The sequence below is a fragment of the Topomyia yanbarensis genome, chromosome 2 (genome assembly GCF_030247195.1).
Source record: "Topomyia yanbarensis strain Yona2022 chromosome 2, ASM3024719v1, whole genome shotgun sequence".
NCBI lineage: Eukaryota > Metazoa > Arthropoda > Insecta > Diptera > Culicidae > Topomyia > Topomyia yanbarensis.
In genome coordinates this window covers 343,114,878-343,136,482 of record NC_080671.1, presented here as the reverse complement: position 1 = coordinate 343,136,482, position 21,605 = coordinate 343,114,878, and the positions used below count along the sequence as shown (strand labels likewise).

Below are 21,605 nucleotides of genomic sequence, written 5' to 3'. Positions count from 1 at the left end.
GCGATTGCCAAGATCAATGGTGTGTTCTATTGCAGCTGCTACGCTCCACCAAGGTGGCCCATAGAACAGTTCAACCAGATGATCGACAGGCTCTCGTCAGACCTAGTGGGCCGGAAACCGGTAGTTATAGCGGGAGACTTTAACGCTTGGGCAGTGGAGTGGAGCAGCCGCTGTACAAATAGCAGGGGTCAAGCGCTAATGGAGGCGCTTGCGAAACTCGATACTGTGCTAGCTAATAATGGCTCCGCTAGTACATTCTGTAGAAACGGGGTGGAGGCGTGGATTGACGTAACATTTGCCAGCCCGAGTCTGGTTCCAGGAATGGAATGGAGGGTAGACGAAGGCTACACCCATAGCGATCACTTAGCAATCCGCTTTAGGATCAACTATGGTGTGCAGCATCCGAGGGCGGGAGATCCCTGTCAGGTACGCGGGTGGAAGTTCAATCACTTCGACAGCGAAGCTTTCACCGCGGCCCTGGGACTAGACGCCAACACCGACAGTCTAAGCGGGGATGCGCTGGTAGCTGTTCTATCACGCGCGTGCGACGCCACTATGCCGAGAAAAACACTGCCAAGAAACGGCAGATGCCCGGTATACTGGTGGAGTGCCGAGATTGCAGCCTGCCTGCCTCAGAGCTAGACGTAGGATGCAAAGAGCTCGCACCGAGGAGGCAAGAGAGAACGCCGTGAAGTGTTTCGAGCTGCGAAATTGGCCCTTAACAAGGCCATTAAAAGCAGCAAGAGAGCGTGTTTCGACAACCTGTGTGAGAGTGCCAACGCGAATCCGTGGGGTGACGCCTACAGGATTGTGATGGCCAAGACCAAAGGCGGCTCTTCACCCCCAGAACGGTCTCCGGACTGGTTGGCGACGATTATCGAAGTACTCTTCCCGTCTCGAGCCGGTTGGCGACGATTATCGAAGTACTCTTCCCGTCTAGAGCCACAAGCCCCCGGCCACCTGCACTACGAGACAGTGCGGGCACGGCCGAAATGGTGGCTCCGGTGACGAATGAAGAACTACTCGCAGTGGCTAAATCCCTAGCAATGAACAAAGCTCCAGGGCCGGATGGAGTTCCAAACAGCGCTCTCAAGGCAGCGATCATAGCGAACCCGAACACGTTCAGGCTAGCTGTGCAGAGATGCCTTGACGAGTACCGTTCCCCCGATAGATGGAAAAGGCAGAAATTGGTGCTGTTGCCGAAGCCCAGGAAGCCCCCAGGCGACCCATCGGCGTACAGACCAATCTGTCTGATCGACACGACTGGCAACCTGCTTGAGAGGATCATCCTCAACAGGCTAACCCCGTACGCGGAAGGTACGGACGGCCTGTCAAGTAACCAGTTTGGCTTTCGGAAGGGTAAGTCCACAGTGGACGCTCTCAACTCAGTGATAGCGAGATAGCGATCCAACGAAAAAGGCGAGGCATTCGATACTGTGCGTTAGTGACACTTGACGTGAAGAACGCATTCAACAGCGCAAGTTGGGATGCCATCGCGCTCTCGTTGCACCGGCATAGCCTACCGGTGGGTCTGTACCGGATCCTGGAAAGTTACTTCCAGAACCGCGTATACGAGACCGATGCCGGTCAGAAAAGGGTTCCGATTACCGCCGGAGTCCCGCAGGGCTCGATCCTAGGCCCAGTGCTATGGAACCTCATGTATGACGGGGTTCTGAGACTGAAGTTCCCTCCTGGGGTCAAGATCGTCGGCTTTGCCGACTACGTAACCTTGGAGGTCTACGGGGAGTCAATACCTGAGGTAGAACTAACCGCAGAACACGCGATCAGCACGGTGGAGGAATGGATGAGCGCGAGAGGCCTGGAGCTCGCTCATCATAAGACGGAGGTGGTTATCGTCAACAACCGCAAGTCGGCACAACACGCAGTTATCCATGTGGGAGAAGTCGCGATTACTTCACAGCGAAGTCTGAAGTCTCTCGGAGTCATTATAGACGACAAGCACCTTCGGCAGCCACGTCGACTATACATGCAAGAGAGCGTCGACTGCTGTTACGGCTCTATCGAGGATGATGTCCAACAGCTCAAAGGTGTGCGCCAGTAGATGTAGGTTACTGGCAGGCGTTGCCTTATCTATCCTCAGGTACGTCGGCCCGTCATGGTCAAGAGCACTGAGGGTAACCAGTTACCTACAGAAACTGGAAAGCACCTACCGCGTGATGTGCCTCAGAATGATATCTGCCTACCGCACGGTATCACACGATGCATCCTGCGTGATAGCGAGCATGATGCCAGTCGAGCTGGTCATTCGGGAAGATGAGGAGTGTTTCGAGCTACGTGGAAATAGGGGAGCCCGCGAGCGCACCAGGGTGACCTCGGTCGCCAGATGGCAGCGTGAGTGGGACAACTCCTCGAAAGGTAGGTGGACCTACCGGCTGATACCTAGCATATCGAGCTGGGTGGGAAGACCCCATGGGGAAGTTCACTTCCATCTGACACAATTCCTGTCAGGCCATGGTTGTTTCCGACAGTACCTCTACAGGTTCGGGCACGCGGAGGTCCCAGTCTGCCCGGACTGACGTCTGTGGCTGGGACACAACCCCTGATACCCTTATTCAGCGGATGTGTCAATCGGTGGAGAAGTGGAACACAGTCTCGGCTGCTACCACTCAGAGTGCCTGTAGGCTACAGGTAATTTGGCGAACCGAGCAACAGACGACGGGCACGGCTAACTAGTGATTGGTTAGTTGGAGCGAAAAAGGCCGAGCGCAAAAAAGGGAGTGAATGGTCTGTTCATGCTGAGGCAGGTTTGGCGCAGCGACTGGCAACCGCGTAAGGGGTAAACCCAGCAACCCCGAAGCAAGGCAGAAGAGCGAGTGTATAGGCGTATGACTGCCTCATGCCAAGATGGGAGGGTCGTTGCGTAGTATGTTGGGACTTAGCTATCGATGCCTCATGGCGTGGCAGTAGAGTGAGAGGCTGAGCATCCAAGTCAGTCTCACACGGCATGTTAAGGGTGAGCACAAAAGTCAGCCTCACATGGTATGTCAGAAGTGGGGCCTAAGAAAAATGTCCCACATGGGATGCCAGGGGGAGTGACAGAGGTATAATAGAGTGGCACGATCGAGAGTGAACCAGGTGATAGGGTGAGCACCCAAGTCAGCCTCACATGGTATGAGTGAGGCGAGCACAAAAGTAAGCCTAGCAAGGAATGAGTAAGGTGAGCACACAAGTCAGCCTCGCAAGGAACGAGAAAGGTGAGCACAAAAGTCAGCCTCATGTGGAGTGTTTGAGAGTGAATCAAGGTGCGATAGAGAGAGCACCCAAGTTAGCCTCATACAGGACGTATGAACGCGTGAGTGAGAGTGAATGAGTACATTAAGTACAGCCATCCCCCCTGAAGTAATACCGAGAGGTAGTTCCTGGGAGGAACGATGGTGGAGCCCAATGGAGTTTAGTCGGTATTAATGGCAGCGTCACCATTCGAGCCCGACACGCCCCCAGTACACCCCGTGCGGTAGCTTGGACACCTACCAATAGCACGTGTACTGGGCTAGGACGTAAAGGTCTTCTCCATTGTAAAAAAACATTTGCCGAACTCGACGAACTGAATCGAATGGTATTGGTCACTCGGCCCTCCGGGCCTCCGTTAAGAAGTCGGTTCTCAGAGTAATTGCAATACCTTTCTATTGAGAAAGGCAAAAAGATAGGGCTGAAGTGCCAAAGAACCACTTGTAAAGAGTGTTCAGGGACATCAAATGAACAGTCGCAATGATAAATTTTGTTAATCAATTATTAGAAAAATTACAAAGCTCCATAAACCAAACACCATGTAGAATAAATGATCTTGAGTTGGATTATTTACAGTTTTACTGCGGTATCGTCAGTGGCGGATCTAGGGGGAGGGTCCTGGGGGTCCGGATCCCCTCCGAAATTATTTTACTTGTTGAGAAATTTTAAATGAGTTTCAACTTTGTATTAGTTTCAAACCAAAAATCATTCCAAACCAAAGTTGACCAACAAAACTGATATTCAATAAATAAGATTATTACGTATTACGAATTGTACAATGTTCATTTTAAAATCGAAATTTCGGACGCTTCCCGAAATTTTTTTCTGGATCCGCTCCTGAGTATCGTCAACACGTGATTGGAACCAGAATAACAGTTTTACCGACTGAAGAATATGGATCATGAGTGGTAAGGTGTGGAATGGAACTAAAAATAATTTTGATTGAGACTACATTTTCAGCCCTCTTTAAACGCTTCAACGTGTTTTAAATGAATTATTAGTATTTAATCCAAACGGGTAAATCATATATTTGGAAATGTTTTAATAGGTTTAAAGTTAAAATCTCTATGAAATGTATATTCTATCAAAATATGCCAAAAGCAAATAAGAGTTTTTTTTTTCTTAACACTACATCGTTACAGCCAATAATTTGAGTATTTTCAAACATGTAAATTAATATAAAATAAATGATAACAAAACAAAAAATCTTGGATGAAAAAATATGTACACCTACTGATTTAAGTATGTACGAACTTTGTTTAACAATTGTAAAAAGCATTGGAATAAATATGCTTAAAAAAATATATTTTTCGCATTGGGAAAAATATGTAATGTTTACAAAAATTGAGCATCTGTAAGTCGCATGTTTCCTTTTTCGTTTCATCTTCCTACTTTCTTCAGTAAAAAGTGGGTTAAACGAGAACGAGTAATCCAAAAAATCACGAACATATGATAACTATTTAGCGGGGTAGGCCCCTTATTACGGTATTACAAGTACGAAACCATATGATGAAACACTGCCGTGCGAGTGTCCACAACCACATCCGCTTCAATAGACCTTGATGTGATAATGACTTCATATCACATTCCGTCAAGTAAAAATCATTAAAACAATCGATTCTATCAATTCGTGTGTGTCGCTCATACATTTGTGACCATTTTCAACCTAAACAAACTACCGCTGTCAGTCTAGTCAAAATGTTGGGGTAGTTCTCACCCACACACACACACACACACATGCGCCCAGTCAGAACCAACTTTTGAACCCTTTCGGGTGCGTTTGTTATCCCTCAATACAAAAACAAACGACGCCGTACACCGAAAGAGCGCACTGAGAGTCAGTGATAAGCTTGAGCGCGGGAAAATTCTGAATCGATAACTGGAGCAAGAGAACCACAACACAACACCACCCCACCGCCGACCGACCGGTTCCTCGTGTGTAGGTGAAAAATGCCAGGAATTCTCTGTTGTGGCGTACACGGAAGTGCGGAAGTAATGCTACTCGCAAATGGAGCCACGCTCTCTCGGTCGAGCGGGCACGCAGCGAGAGTAGGGAAATATGGTTTGATAAAGGAACTAGCGTCCTCGGGCTTCAGCGTTATCTGGTCGAGTTTCAGTTCAGTCTAATCACTCATAGTTGTCGGTTCGGATTTTTTTTGATACCGTTAAGGATCTATCCGTAGAGCAGGATTGGGTTGTAAGAGGTGGCATTGCAGCTTCCAGCATCTTGAATCGGTTGTGGAGAGAGCGGAATTGCGTCGTGCGGCGGATGTAGAGGAAAAGCTGTCTGCAAAAGGGCGTTCAGTTGACGAAAAAGGGTGGTTGTGTCTGAAAAGTGTGTTCGCTTAACAGGAAGTCCAGTACGGTGTTTGTTGATTGTTGATCTCCTTTGCGCGCCTAAATTGCGTTTCAGGAAAATTGCTGTGGTGAAGTTGTGCGTGTGAAAATTTGTCGACTTGCGGTTGGGTTCTGTTGGATCTCATCAGAGCGTAGAACAATAGGCGGCGGCGGTAGGATAGTGGCACAATTGTACGCATTAAGCATTTGGTTTGTCTTGTGGCAAAGTTATATTGAAGGTCAAACAAAGTGGTGAAAGGCGTGCGTCAAATTTCGTTTGTGTCGTGCAGAATTGAACCGCAGGGCATATTTCGCAAAACTTGTCGGTGAAAATTGTATTACGTACCAGTCTAAGCGAATACAGTGGATACAATGGATAAGGCCAAGCAGAACGATACGCCCCAACAGAAAGGAGTGCATGTATGTATTCATTCCTTTTGATATATGTATGCACACAGGTACTTTACAAAGGAATGCTTTCTGCCGAAAAAGAGCGTCTTGTAGCTTTCTAACCAAGATGTTGAATGAATAAATAAACTCGATCTCGATATCCTTTATAAACTACCACAATCGAGGAGTCGAACTGTTTGCAACAATCAATGCACCCTTTACCTCCATTATGATGGAAAATTCATAACAAACTCAGTACGGAAGGAAATGTTCCCTCAAGTTTTTCGATTTTTTTATGCGGCGAATTACAGTGAAGATTCGATTTAGTCTTCCCCCGATTTTGTCATTTTATCTCAATTATTTTGGTGTGATCATCGTACCTTATGGATCATCCATGAACTGCAATAGCGTTGAACGGAAGAGGAAAGAGTCTTTGGCATAGTTTGTTTTTTAAGGGGGTCCTCTATTCTCGAGGCCTGAAATTGAGCTGTTTTTTGGGAAATAAAGTACAAACTATCTACCGAATAGAATTTAGATTTTCATTTTTTTTTATTTTGAAGCTAAATGTCTTGACTTTTAAATTTAATTTTTTTGTCAATTCGTGTATTTTTCTTTTGAAAATGATTATGCCACTGTATTTCTTAGGTAGTTTTATACATAAAAACGAGTTTAATCCACCTAACAGTGTGATGAGACATTTCTTATGATACTTATCCCTCTCTTCGGATATTATGACGATTGAGAACATTTACAACGTGATATTTTGCGAGGTTTTTGATAGCATGGGACAGTGGTAGGCCTCAGAGAAACGTTCAAATGAACATCGGATATTTTGTCGATCAAATTAGCATGGGACATCATTTTTGCGAGTAATGTCGAAAGTCCAATCAAAATAAAGGTAAAACGAAAAAAAATGACCTTTAAAATAGGCCAACTATCCACTTAGTACTAATGCTTTGTGAATATAATTATTAAGGAAAAACTAAATTTGCTTTTAGGAACTAGGTATGTGTGCTGGCCCAAAAAATGAAAAAAAAAAAATGTTGCGTATACTTGAAGTACATATCATTAATAGCGTTTATTAAAATTTTCATGGCGATTTGAGAACTAGAACTGAAATTGCAGCTCTTGAAAACACGCTACCTCAACGAGATTATTTCGATATCGAATTTTTCTGAAAGTGACCTCATAGTGAGCAACATATTTCGTGGTTGTAAAAAGGATTTTGATTTGAACCATCACCACTAATCATAATGGTTAAGCCACAGAGAACAGATGTCCATCTTCAGAATTCAACTTGTGTAAAAATTTCTAACGATTCGAAGGTAGTTGGGATATCTAAACCAGGTGCGCTACTGTCGTCATGTTTTTTTAGTTCGACTGAATTGACAGCGGTTGTACCTCTACCGAGTCAAATCATTCCGCAACCGGTTCGGACTTCGGAGTGGATTCAGTATGGAATCCAGCTCAAATGCATCAAGTGATTGAGTCGGAATCGGTTTTTTCTTTGAATCCAGAATGCATTCAGGATTCTGAACCGGTTCCGGAATGGATTTGACGGATAGTTGGGATAGGTTGGTGTGGCGGCGCTAGTGTTTTATCGTATATAAATTCAAATGTTTACACACATTTTATAAATATTTGTTCGATCATGGATGTCTGTTCTCTGTGGTTAAGCTTTTGATAATATTCACACAAGTACTTAGTAATATTCAGACATGACTGATTTTACTAAAAACTTTAATTGTGTTTTTCTCTAACCACATTTTTGCAGTGGCCGGAAAAATAAATCAAAAAATTTTTTTTATCGTTCTGAAATTTTCACAATGTATTCGAAATTGCTTTCTCCAGCGACATACGTAGGATTTCATTTTTTTGCATTTTTTTAAAATAAGCAATTTTATATAAATTTTTTTGAAATGTTCAGCGTTTTTCTATTAAAAAGAATGCTATTTCGCGTAAAATCAAAATATCGTCTTTCTATCGTTTTATGTTGAAAATGTTGTCCAGTGACAATATTGTGTTGAAATTACTTGACACTTTTAGTTTTTGTACATCAAAACTAGTATTATAAATCGCATTTTACGGGATCTCGATTTATCTTTACCTTGCATTAAGTAAAATTTCCGAAGTATGCCTATGTCCTCGTGCTTTACAGTGGTGTAAACCCTTGATCAAATTTTGCAATCTTGTTTAGCCCTCAAAAAGGCAAGGGGTCTCACAGGCCCAGCTATTTACAGTTTTCTAGTTTCGATGGACTTGTAAATTGAAATACAAATTATCGAGCGTTTTCCGGTTGAGGCTTTTGATTTCATTGGATCTTAGGAGCGAAGTTTCTTTAGGTCACAATTTTCGCTTGCCTTTTTGAGTGTTAGAGAAAATAATGCAATTTTCTAATCTATGTCGATACGCTACATATATAAACCTTTGACGAGGTGTCCTGCTATACAAGATCGAAAAAATCGAGTTTTTTTTACTTATGGCGATAGATAAATCACAACAATATATGTAGATTTCTTAAGATTCTAACAAACATTTTAACCATTTCTGTGTCACGTTAGTATCAAAAATTGATGTCAAAAATGAAATTTCTAGAAGACTGCGGAAAAACGGGTACGGTACGGCAAACAAAAGGTATACTTACTTATGTAAATTGGAAATTTTGTTGTTTCACTGATATCAACCGTAACTACCAGCTGCACTTTTCCAGTAACGAAATATTCCTTTACACCACCATTTTGTGAAGTTTTTCAAGTAAAATTTTTATTTTAACTTCCCAAATGTGTATATGTTTCTTCCCCCTTCTAAACATCTCGAGAGCAAGCCTCTTTTTTGTCTCCCAAGGCAGTCCACCTCCTTAATTGTGCCTATTAATTTAGGGCACTTTTTTAATATAAATTACCCAAACAAATGAACGAATGGAAGAAGCTTCGCTAAATTTTGAAAGAAACCGTGAAATTATTCTTTTAACTAACTACCAAAAATAGTGTGGATCGATGCAATAGACAAAAGATATCCTCTGAAATAAACCCCAAGTAGCCAGTATTCGAAGAAGTTTCTTGTGGACGAGTTTATAATGACTTTGTTTCCACTTACTTAGAGTCATTTATTTCGTTTATTGTTTTCCGAAATATGATCCGGATTGATCTGAGGGCCAAAAGTTAGAAAATTAACTGCCAGAAGATACTAGCAAATAAAAGATTACACATTGACAAGTGATCAAGACATAATCAGACAATTTGAAATTGTTTGGTGCTTACTCCTAGCAGTGGTAGGTAGAAAATGAAGTACAAAATATGTCCTGATATCATCCTTTTTCGTTTTATCGAAATAAAATTCGGCTGGTATATTAAAACGGATCATTACTATATTGAACAATAAATAACATGCTGTAAATTTGAAAGCATACAAGATAGAAACTTGGTGTCTTCAGCAAAGTTGTTCGCAAAAGATAGAGCTATAAATCATCTCAATATAATTCAGCTTTTTGTTGGTGGCTGCGTCATCAAATGCACACCCCATTTTGATAAGTCGTCCGTCCAATGTCAATTTTGACAAATCATCAGTCTTGTCAAATTTGTCAAACCGTTCTTCAGATTCAATTTTTTGATCGTGATAGGCGTTCACTTTTGCTCTCAACTAAAATTGAACGTCAAATAAAAATATTGTTTTTCAGTTGAAAAACTAAACTGATTTCGGTACGGATCCGCACAGTCAACTGTAGTTCCATGCAACAGCGGCACTCAACTCGAAATGTGGATACAGAACATCTGCTATTCAAAACTATTCGCTACTCGCAATCGGCATACAAAAATCGGTCGACCAATACGGCAATTAATCGGTCTTATAATGTAATTGGGCGATTATTATACCGAGGAAACCAATCAGCGATACTCAATCTAGTCGATACCAATAAGTCAGGTGGATTGCAACCGCTTCCTTCGGTAAACGCAGCTGCAGCTGTAGCTGACAATTGTCAATTCTTGGTGCTAAACTTTGCTTCAAATTTGTATCCAAAATCAGGTGTGAACAAACATTGTTTAGGTCTAGGTTTATGTACTGTATCGTTAGAAGATGCTTTTCCGGGTAGTTTAAAAGCAAGTTTCATGTGCTATTATTAGTCATTTCATGTGTGATGAATTTATGTAAGAGCAGAGATTCAAATCGCAGAATTCTCTCGACATTTTCAAACAGCTGAAAATATGCTTATAAATAAATTTGCGAAGCAATTAAAATCATTGTAAAAGGCGTTTGAAAATAAACTAACAAGTTTTAAATTTGACGTTTAACGTTTATTGAGAAAATAAATAAGCAGGATACACGATAGCCGTGAAACTCAAGGCTGGTGAGACCGCTTGTCAAAATTGACACTGCTGACGAGTTGTCAAAGTTGACACTGTACAAACGACTTGTCAAAATTGAGTGCGCATTTGAAAACGCAGCCACCAGCAAAAAGCCAAGATCTTGAAAATTAATGAATATATCTCACTCACAGGGGGATTAATCAGTGAAAGCATAATGTTAAAAGAAAAATTCAATAACATCCATATCTTAGGAGCTAAGCATCAGAATGGGTGGGGTGTATGGTGTTAAACCCCAAAGCCTTCTCTTGGCTACGCAGTTGCTTGCAGTTATTTATATCGCTTTTTATTTTCCGGTACGTTTCGGGCCGATCCGATGGCTCTAAGTTAGAAAAATTGCAGTCAGAAGGTTCGCGCAAATGAACATTTTTGCACTGATAAGTTATCAAGGTACTTCCAGACAACTTGGAATTGTTCGGTGATTATTTCTAGCGGTTGTAGATAGAAGAATGATACACAAAATTCGTTTCATCGAAATAATGTTTGGCTTATTTAAATGGATTATTACTATATAGGTCATTCCATGCGAAGTGATCAAGGCACGTGTAATCGACCTCCAGAGGTAGAGGAATTGTTCATCTAGGGCAAATATATAAAAACCCAAATTTTTGTGACAATTGAACCACCCCTTGGGTCAAATTGCCAAAACCCTTGATTTTATTTTGATCATATTTCCGGTTCTATTTACTCTAGAATCAAACCACAAGATGGCTTTTGAAGAAAATTGTTCAAGGAGTCTATAAAAAATATTATTTTTTGCCGACAGTGTTGTCAACTATGCAATTTTTTCAGTTAAATATTAAAAGTTAATTTTTCTCTCAATGTATATTTTAATTTTGAAAATTTTAATGCCATCGCGTTCCTCAGACATTTTTACATAAAAAACACTTATCATCCCAATATAATATTAGCGCATCCTGAGATACACCGTTTTGAAGAGAAAAAACCGCAATTTCCCATATAAAATCGCAAGCGCACAACACTAAAAACCAACTTGAGTATTCTGAGTTCAAACATAACTTTTCGTAAAGTAGACGAGAAACGATGAAAAACTTCGTATTTGGTTTGCTTCTAGCAGATCAGGGTCGATTTTTATGACAGTTTGAAGATTTTCTCAATTTTGGCCAATAAAAATGGATTTTTATATGAGAAAATCGGAGTTTTTCCCTTCAAAACGGTATATCTCAGGATGTGCTCATATTATATTGGGACGATAAGTGTTTTTTATGTAAAAATGTCTGAGGAAAGCGATGGCATTAAAATTTTCAAAATTAAAATATACGTATTGAGAGAAAAATTAACTTTTAATATTTAACTGAAAAAATTGCATAGTTGGCAACACTATCGGCAAAAAATAATATTTTTCTTCAAAAGCCATCTTGTGGTTTGATTCTAGAGTAAATAAAACCAGAGATATGATCAAAAGAAAATCAAGGGTTTAGGCAATTTGCCAAAACGGGGGGTGCTCCCATGACCCGAGGGGTGGTTCAATTGACACAAAAATTTGGGTTTTTATATATTGGCCCTTGATGAACAATTCCTCCAAATTTTGTTCAAATCCGTGAAGGTCGATTTCAAGTTTGCATCATTTTTTGATCACTTCGCGTGGAATGACCCATATTGAACAATAAATAGGCGACAAAGGGTAATTCACAAAGAACAAGCCATTACTGTTAAAGTATTCAAAATAGATATTTTGTCTTCAGTAAAGTTATTCACAAAAGTAAGGGCTACAAATTTGCTGAAGACATCATTTCAATACAATCACTTTCAAGAAAATTTATGAATATATTTCACTCCTAGGTGGATTAATCAGCAAAAACACAAGGTACTATTGATCAAAAATTAGCCGTTTTGGCGTTAATAATAGATTACATGTTTTTACATTTCTTATAAAAGAAATGTATAGAATTCGCTCAAACTTTCAAGATTTTTTCCGAGGGCCGGAGGGCCGAGTCTTATATACCAATCGACTCAGCTCGGCGATTTGGGACAATGTCTGTGCGTGTGTGTGTCTGTGTGTGTATGTAACGGACAAACTTTCATTCGTGTTTCTCAGCAATGGCTGAACCGATCTTATCCAAACCAATTTTAAATGAAAGGCCTATCAAACAGCAAGAACGTTATTAATTTGTTTTTGATTCTGATGTTAAGTCTTCAAGATATGAATGTTTGAATGTGTAAAAATGGCGTTTTTGCCGTTTTTTTTAAATTATCCGCCGAAATTGACAACATAGATTAACAATAACATTAGATTGTATATTTTTAGGCACGAATAGCTTTCGAACAAGCTATAGATTGTTGAAATCGGACTAGTATCAAAAGAGATATTTAGCATTAAATGTGGACGAAAGATTTTTATCATTTCCCATTGCCAGAAATAAGGCCAAAAACATGTAATCTATTATTAACGCCAAAACGGCTTATTTTAGGTCAATAGTATCTTCGGAGAATTTAATGGAGACAATATGCCCTTTCTTTTGGTATTGTGCTTTTGCTGATTAATCCCCCTATGAGTGAGATATTTTCACAAATTTTCTTGGAAGTGATTATATCGAAATGATGCCTTCAGCAAATTTGTAGCTCTTACTTTTGCAAATAACTTTACTGAAGACTTCAAATATCTATTTTGAATACTTTAAAAGTTATGGTTTGTTGTTTGTGGATTACTCTTTGTTGCTTATTTATTGTTCAATATAGTAATAATCCATTGAAATAACCCAAACATTATTTCGATAAAACGAATTTTGTATTTCATTTTTCTATCTACAACCGCTAGAAGTAATAACCGAACACTTCCAAGTTGTCTGGAAGGAACTTGATAACTTATCAGTGCAAAAATGTTCTTTGGAAGAACCTTCTGACTGCAATTAATTATAACCATCGGATCGATCTGAAACATATCTTAGAACATGAAAAGCGAAATAAATAACTCCAAGCAACGGTGTAGCCAAGAGAAGGTTTTGGAGTTGAACACCATACAACCCCCCTACCCCCCACCACACTAAAAAAATGGATTGAAGTTGAAAAATTTATTGATGCTGACTTATTTAATTCAATATTACAATAACAATTATCTGATCCGTAGATTGATAACCTGTTGTTGTAAACATCATGAGGACTTTTGATAAATTGTCAGAATGGGGTCCTGATATTTAACTGATCTAATGGTCTTGATTTCACAGTTGTCTAAAAGCATCAATATCAAATTCCTGCCTGAAAACAATCCAATAGAAAATTCCAGAGTTCTGTAATCAATCATAATCCTCAGATTTCTTTTCAAACTGAGCTCGCTTTTGTAGAGATGCACTATAATAAGGGTCTTTATTTAATAGGAAGCTAAGTTAAAATTGATTTAATGTCTATGAAACATAGAACTGCTCATCAAAAAAAAAATGCATAACTTTCAACATTTGCCAAAAATGTTTTTGCCTTTCACATTCACTCTAAAATTCGTCAATCTAATCTCGACCCGGAGGGCCGAGTGTCATATGCCAATCGACTCAGTTCGTCGAGATCGGAAAATGCCTGTGTGTATGTATGTGTGTATGTGGAAAAAATGTGACCTCTGTTTCTCAGACATGGCTGGACCGATTTGCACAATTGCGCAGTTAGTCTCAAATGAAAGGTACAACCGTCCCATCGGCTGCTATTGCATTTTTCATTGATTGGACTTCCGGTTCCGGAGTTATGGGTTGAAAAGTGCAATCACACAGCAAATTCCCATATGAACTGAAATGAAAAATTTTCAAAATCAATTTTGTATTTTTGATGCCAAATGACTTCAAAATGCATGAAACATTGAGATTTGATGTAAACTCGAAAAAAATAATGTTTGACAAAAATTGACTTTTTTGGACTTTGGTACATTTTTGACTTTCTAATATAGAAAGGTTATGCAATCACTCTAAAAATCGTCAATCATACCGGCCCGGAGTATGCAGTGAGGGGTTGCTACTCTAAAATTAAAACTAGTTTAAAATTTCTTAACAAGTTGAAAATTTTCGGCAGGACCTGGACCTCACGGATCTTTCTCCATGATCCGCCGCTGTTTTCAAGCGATGTTTCAGTATCACATAGTATCTCAAGATCGTGGCTGTCGATCTATTGTATGTATGTGCAAATCGTACTGAACATGTAATATTCATTTCCACCATTGTATTGAACATAACCAGCCATGGAATCGTAATATGGACAAATGAGAAAAGCACAATTGCACCACTAGGTGGATTAAAACAGGTTTTTATTTTGGGAATGCGTCGAGTTGAGACGAAAACGTAATATGATTAATAACGAGGATAACACTTTCCGAATGTAGAGAGAAATTTATGAAAAATGATGATTTCCATTCGACTCTAGCAGTTTCTGATCGATTTTGATGAGCATTTGATTTTTGTTATATGATCAATTATATGTATAGGTCAAATGTTCAAAAACAGTAATTTAAGGTCAAGATATCATCATTTTGAAACCGCCAATTTCGGAGGTTTAGTATCTTCGATGAGTTTTACAAACGTTAAACAGCGCATCATTTGATAAAATAATTTTGACGGTATATCGTCCAAGAAGTATTTATGGTGAATTTTCTCAGGTTAATATTCATGACTACAACTACAAGTCTCAACAAATTTGCTAAAGACACGAACTCTGTTACTATTTTCTGAAAAAATAATTCTGTAAAACAGGATTACTCATCATTAGGTATAAGTACACCGTACAAGGTGTACTTATACCTAATTCAAGGTATAAGGCATAGTTTGTGTACACATAAGCATAAGCATAAGCATAAGCATAAGAGATCGCCCGTAGTTGCTACTCCATTATTGACCAGAACCAAATTAGGTTGCAAAATGTTCATTGGAACAACATGCTTGGGAATAACATGATGAGCCACATTGTACAATCTATTCTGATCCCTGCATGCTGATCAATACCGACGCCGGCTACGTCCGAATGCAGATCTTCTGGGAAAGGAAGGAATGTTAGTCCGATACATGTTGCTACTAGAGACCAAGGAATCCTCTGCATCTCCACATGTATCACGGGAAGGGGAGAGTTGTTAGTAAATGTGTCAATAACGTTATCATGTAATAATTGCTCTGGGCAGCCGGCTGCTGAGAATTTGGGAAATTTATTTGTTGTATTAATACGATTAGAAAAATGAGCACCTTGAACTCCGGATAGCCGGCTATAAGGAGCATTGCTTATATTTTTAATAATATTCAATCACGCGACGAATTTGTTCGTGGTTTCTCTCGTGTCGGTGCTGATTTTACCCGGCGATCGTTTGAATAAAATGCGGAATCTTATACAGAAGGTTCATCAGACTTTTCCATAGGTGTCGCGGAGTTAGTGGTTTGGAAGGGTATAGGGTCTAGGATTCGCTCCAAGCAAGCGATCCGACCTGCAAAGCACTAGGTAGTAGTTTATTTAGTCTTCGAGAACACGATCGCTCGAAAAAGAAGATCTTGTTTAGTTTTTGGTTCTTTCCAAACTCTGGGCAGCCGGCCACCGAGAGTATCCCACGTTTACCAAACAAAAGCAAATTCCAACCCCACACAGCCGACCGTAGGAGTATTGCCTAGAAAAGCTAATCTTATCTGCGTAATGGGCCGGATCACTATTTATTGCGACATTATTTAGACTAATTTTGCTATTCCTTCCCTACGATATATTTTTGGGTTGCAAACTACCGAGTGATAACACGTTATACAGACAGAGTTATGATAGCTCGAGATGTTATAAATCAACGAAAGTATTTCCTATTTTCCTTATTGGATTGTTTGTGGAATACACGTATACGAACGATTATATCGAACATTGAAGGGAAATACAGAGGATAGTTAACCCGATGCACGGGCCTGTTACCAATAACGGAACTTGAAATTAGATTCACCAAAACAGATACGGCGAACCTTCAGTACGCATCGACCCGCGATCATCGACACCAGTCAAATCAAAGTCCCATTGGAGCCAACCCCCGAACAACAATTCGTCTTTACGGTATTGTCTTCCCGGCCAGATCTGCTCGCACCCCCTCACTCTGCCACCACCGGCAGAAGGCCAACAGCACCCAGTCGTCGCCTGTCCAAGGACCAAATGTCATCAATAGACCCAGACTCGCGTGGGGGCATGAGATAGAATTGAACGCTAACCAATGAACATGACAGAAAAACACTTATTCTTCGTGCGGACATAACTGAAGGTAATTGCCAACCGGTCCCCGATCCCTCTCGCAAATTGTCAATTCTCAAACATTATACATGATTGAAGTCATCATTCCACTTAAATAAGGCCATGTGTTTTCCCTAAGCACATTGAATGCTCTGTGGATCAGTTCCCCCGTTGGTAACAAACCAAACCCCAAACAAACATAGAAATTAGTTTGCTCAGTCCAAAGAAAAGTTGGCCGACCGGCGGATACGTGTTCCCTTACAGTGCCATCACATCAACGAACGCCCAAAATTTACATGCGACAAAATATCTGCAATCCCGAATATAAAAGAATCAAAACCTCTACTCATTTGCAATAAAATAAGAAAGCAAAAAAACAGTTGAATATCCAAGGCGGCTCATTTTCAAAGATAGCACCGCCGATGGAACACCCAATAAAAAAATAGGTGACAAGGGACGCGGACGAAATTAGCTGAGCACCGATCGGCTGGTTTGCCACCTATTTTTCGGGTGAAGATTTTTGGGGCGACACCTGGTAGTCGCAAGTCGCAAGTCGCTGGTGAAACACCAATTATTTGATTATGCCAAATTTTCTTATCGCCGTATTTTTTCACTTTTCGGATCGAATTTTATTTTTCGAAAAACCATTTTTCACTATTTTTAGAATGTACACTGTGTTTCTAGACGTTTTCTGTGCACTTTTACTGTCCTTGCATCGGGAATCGACGGCCCGTAATGCGAGGAAAAGATTTTTTTCATTTGCCGAAATTAGATTTTCACACTGTCACCACTCGCGTCAGTCGAAAAATGCTTTTATAAGCCACTTCACTTTATATTATCGTTCAATTGCACCATTATTCACACTTTCGATAACCGAAAGGCAGTAAACTGTGCCGTAAATGATTAAAATTAACCGACGCGAAGGGAGCTCTACAAGAGTCAACCGCTCGATGCACACTCGAATCTTTCTATAAGGCATAGTTTGTGTACACATAATTTATAAACTCCGTGTATTATCATTTTGCATGCCATATGTGAAATATCAAATATTTGTTTTCACTTGCCAAAACAAATAGTGCACTATTTACGCAGTCCAAAAATAGTCATCAAATATTTGCATTTCTGGAATTCACTCCAAAGTAAGAGAAACTTTTTCTTGTGGATCTCGTCAAATATGCTTTTGAATATGAAATACGCGTCGAATTCAAAATACCTAACTACCCTGCACATAGGGGAAGATGGGGTAAAACGCACCCCCTAAGAAAATATGATCATAACTCAGCTATAGAACATAAATCGGGAGAATTTAATTAATGATATCGTTTTGCCAACATTTTCCTCTGTAATCACAATCATAACACTTTGAAAACTAATCAAGAACATGAAAAAAATTCGATTCTTCAAAATCATTAAAAATTGCCTTTCGAAAAATAAGCGGGGTAAAACGCACCTGTTCGGGGGTAAAATGCACCATAACAACGGGGCATAATGCACTACAACAACGGGGCAGAATGCACCGCAACAACGGGGCAGAATGCTCGGTGAACAAGGAAGTAGTGTTATTTTCTAACGAGATTTCACAAAAGTGTGCCATTAAATAGTCTTAGGTTATGCAATTAGTAGGTTTTCAGAACAATTTTTCTGTTTTCGATTAAAAAATCAGCCGAATCAAAGAAGAGGGCATTTTGCCCCCGATGGAGCAGAGATATAAATTTAGCAAAAAGTGAATTTTTTAGTAGATTTTTCATATATAGTGCGACAGAATAATGAACAACGGTATAAATAGAACTGGAATGCACTGATATAATAATACAAATTGTATTTATAAGAGCTGAAAATCCTTGTTGCACGAGTTACGATAATGACATGAGAAGAGCACGTTATTGTCTTTTGTTTATTTCTCGAGCTGCTATTGACGTACGGTTATCAAACTTTGACAAAGTATGTTTTCTTTGGCGGACTTCCGACTGGTGTTACCCTTTTCTATAAATTTTCAGTAGTTTTCGATATAAGGAAGGGGTGCATTTTGCCCCGAGGGTGCGTTTTACCCCATCTTCCCCTAAAGGAAACGCGACCGCGTGTGATTAATTCGATCATGAACCGACAAATGGGCCCAAATAACAAATATAAACAAACGGAGATTTGAATAATATCTTAAAGAGGATTATAAATACTTTATAATAAAAATAAAAAATTCATTTATAAATGTTTCATACTTCGTGAAAATCATTAAAAAGCAAGACGGCGGATCCGACTTTCAACTGTAAACAAACTGCCAGGTGGGTTATGCCTCTGCATTTCTAAGGTAGTGCACACGGGCAAAATTGACAGCATCATTGTTTATAAGGCCCGCAAACAGAATCGCCCTAAACAAAAAAACAAATGCTGGTTCGGCCGGGGGGGGAATAACAAATTTTCCTCTCAGGCGAGCACTGCGAACGCCACACTTGATTTTTGTTTTCTGGTGATACTGCAGGGCGAAATAGAGTGTCGTCAAAACAAGAAGACGACTCGAAAATGGCCTAATTTTATAACAACACATGGCGAAATATATATATATATATATATATATATATATATATATATATATATATATATATATATATATATATATATATATATATATATATATATATATATATATATATATATATATATATATATATATATATATATATATATATATATATATATATATATATATATATATATATATATATATATATATATATATATATATATATATATATATATATATATATATATATATATATATATATATATATATATATATATATATATATATATATATATATATATATATATATATATATATTTGTTTTTTTTTTTCAATTTTATCAACGAAAACAATATTATATAAAATAATTAAGTTATGCTTCCGAAAACTAATATTGTTTTAAAGTGTTTTATTACATTTAAAAGCGCAGTATGCAAACACTGTTAAAATATGATTTAATGCTCTGAAGCGAATTTTCAAAGCGATTTTTCTCGATTCGATATATCACCCTTTGGTCGGTTCACGATCGAATTGTACATCGGTCATAAATCGTACTATAAATACCTTACGCATGTGTTAGTGACCATCAACAAAATTCCCGTTAAATAATACCAAGACTTGAACCGACTATCATTGACTCACCAAAGACACCCCCTTACTGACTGAACTAAAGCGACGCAATAACAACTGTAAAGTGGCGTAAATAAGTTTCGCTTGAGTGTGAACGATGCAAGCGCATTGAGGCTCGTGTGTGTGAAAAGCACTCAGCAGGTAGAAAAATAAACAAACAATGCTTAGAGAAGACCCTCTACATTCATTTGCAATAGAGACTGCTTATCACTCCTATAGTTTGCTTATATTCGACTGTCCCATTGTCTAATGGCTTCAGTTCAATCAGCTGGCGGAGCAACTGCGGCTTTATTTAATGGCGCCTTTCAGACGCGCGCAATGTGAGATTTTATTATAAGTGCGTCAATACCTGGAAGTTGCATAAATAGCGCGCATGTCTCGAGCAGAATAATGTAAATTTTCATATGACATACAGTTTCCCATGATTTTCAGCGTTCTTTTTATGTGCATGATACATAAAGGTCGAACACGAAATTATTGCGACACATTCAACAGGGCATAACTTTTTTACTATTGGGTAAAAATCAACCAAATTTTGCACACTTTCTCATTGATGTGTATTGTTTACATGCTATCAAATTCGAAGTCTTGTTTTTCGATTCAACGAAAATGGAGGTGAACCAACGCGAGTCGAGAGAACAAATTCTTTCCAAACACCTGGAATTTCTTGACCTGTCGCACCGGCAGTTGGGAAAAATGTTGAACATTCCCCATTCAACCGTCTCCAGAGTGTTGAAGCTGTTCCAGGAGCGGTTGACGTTGGACCACGGCAAAGGAGCTGGAAGAAAACCGGGACCGGAGAACAAAAAGATGGAGGGAAAGGTGAAGCGGATGATTAAAGCAAATCCCAACGTGTCAAGCCGTGATTTGGCTAAAAAGATCGGCATGTCGCAGAGCTACGTCCAGAATGCAAAGAAGAGAGCTGGACAACATACATACAAGGTACAGAACTTCCCAAACCACGATGAGCGGCAACAATCGACGGCTAAAACTCGGGCACGGAAGCTCTACGAGAAGATGCTGACAAAATATGGCTGCTGTGTGATGGACGACGAAACGTATATAAAAGCCGATTTTAAGCAAATTCCGGGGTTGGCGTTTTTCACCGGCAAGAGCAAGTTCTATGTGGACGACAAATTTAAGAAGAAGAAAATGTCGAAGTTCGCCTCCAAATATCTCATTTGGTAGGCCATCTACTCTTGCGGACTGAGGAGTAAGCCTTTCGTGACAAAGGGCACAGTAAATGGCGAGATCTACAAATCTGAGTGCCTCGAGAAGCGCCTTTGCCGTTCTTGCAGCAGCATGACGAAGCTCCGCTATTTTGGCCAGATTTGGCATTATGCCACTATTCTAAAAGTGTCCTGGAGTGGTATGAGGCCAATTCTATCCATTTTGTTCCAAAGGAGATGAATTCGCCAAACTGTCCGGAGCTGCGCCCGGTGGAGCAGTACTGGGCAATGATGAAGCGGGAACTTCGGAAGAGCAAGAAGACAGTCAAATACGAGAAGGACACGCTAAGAAAATGGAAAAAAAACTGAGAAACTGGTACCGGATGACACTGTAAAGACTGATGGAAGGCATCAAGCGAAAATGCGTTCAATTTTACACTCAAGACTCCATCGATTAACTTTTCTTTTGATTTTTGAAGTAAATGTATGTATAAAACTACCCTAAAATTTTGGTTTGATTTTAAACATTATAAGAAAATTGGCATGAAATTTTCGGTGTCGCAATAATTTCGTGTTCGCCCTTTAGCGTAATCTTTTTTCGTGGAACATAATTACACGAATAGTTTTTCTGCGATATTATGAAATACGCTTAAATTTTTTGCTGTGTTCGAACAATATACAGTTTTGTTGAAAAGACAATCAGCACATTTCATAAGGATCCCTGAAATAATTGTATTTGCATTTTGATTGCTTATTTTCTAGCATTCCGCCATCTTA

The 21,605-nt window shown here is 39.5% G+C and overlaps 1 protein-coding gene across 5 annotated transcripts in view; it reads left to right on the top strand.

Annotated features, from left to right (window-relative positions):
* Window positions 1-21,605, top strand: part of LOC131684110 (uncharacterized protein ZK1073.1) — a 185,701-nt gene that overhangs the window by 87,771 nt on the left and 76,325 nt on the right. Inside the window, exon 1 of one of the 5 annotated variants that reach the window (XM_058966678.1) lies at window positions 5,351-6,006. The exons of the other annotated variants lie outside the window; for them this stretch is intronic. Coding sequence (XP_058822661.1) covers window positions 5,959-6,006 — 48 coding nt within the window. The 5' untranslated portion in view covers window positions 5,351-5,958. Of the gene's footprint in view, window positions 1-5,350; window positions 6,007-21,605 lie in introns of those variants that run through there. 5 annotated transcript variants of the gene reach the window in all.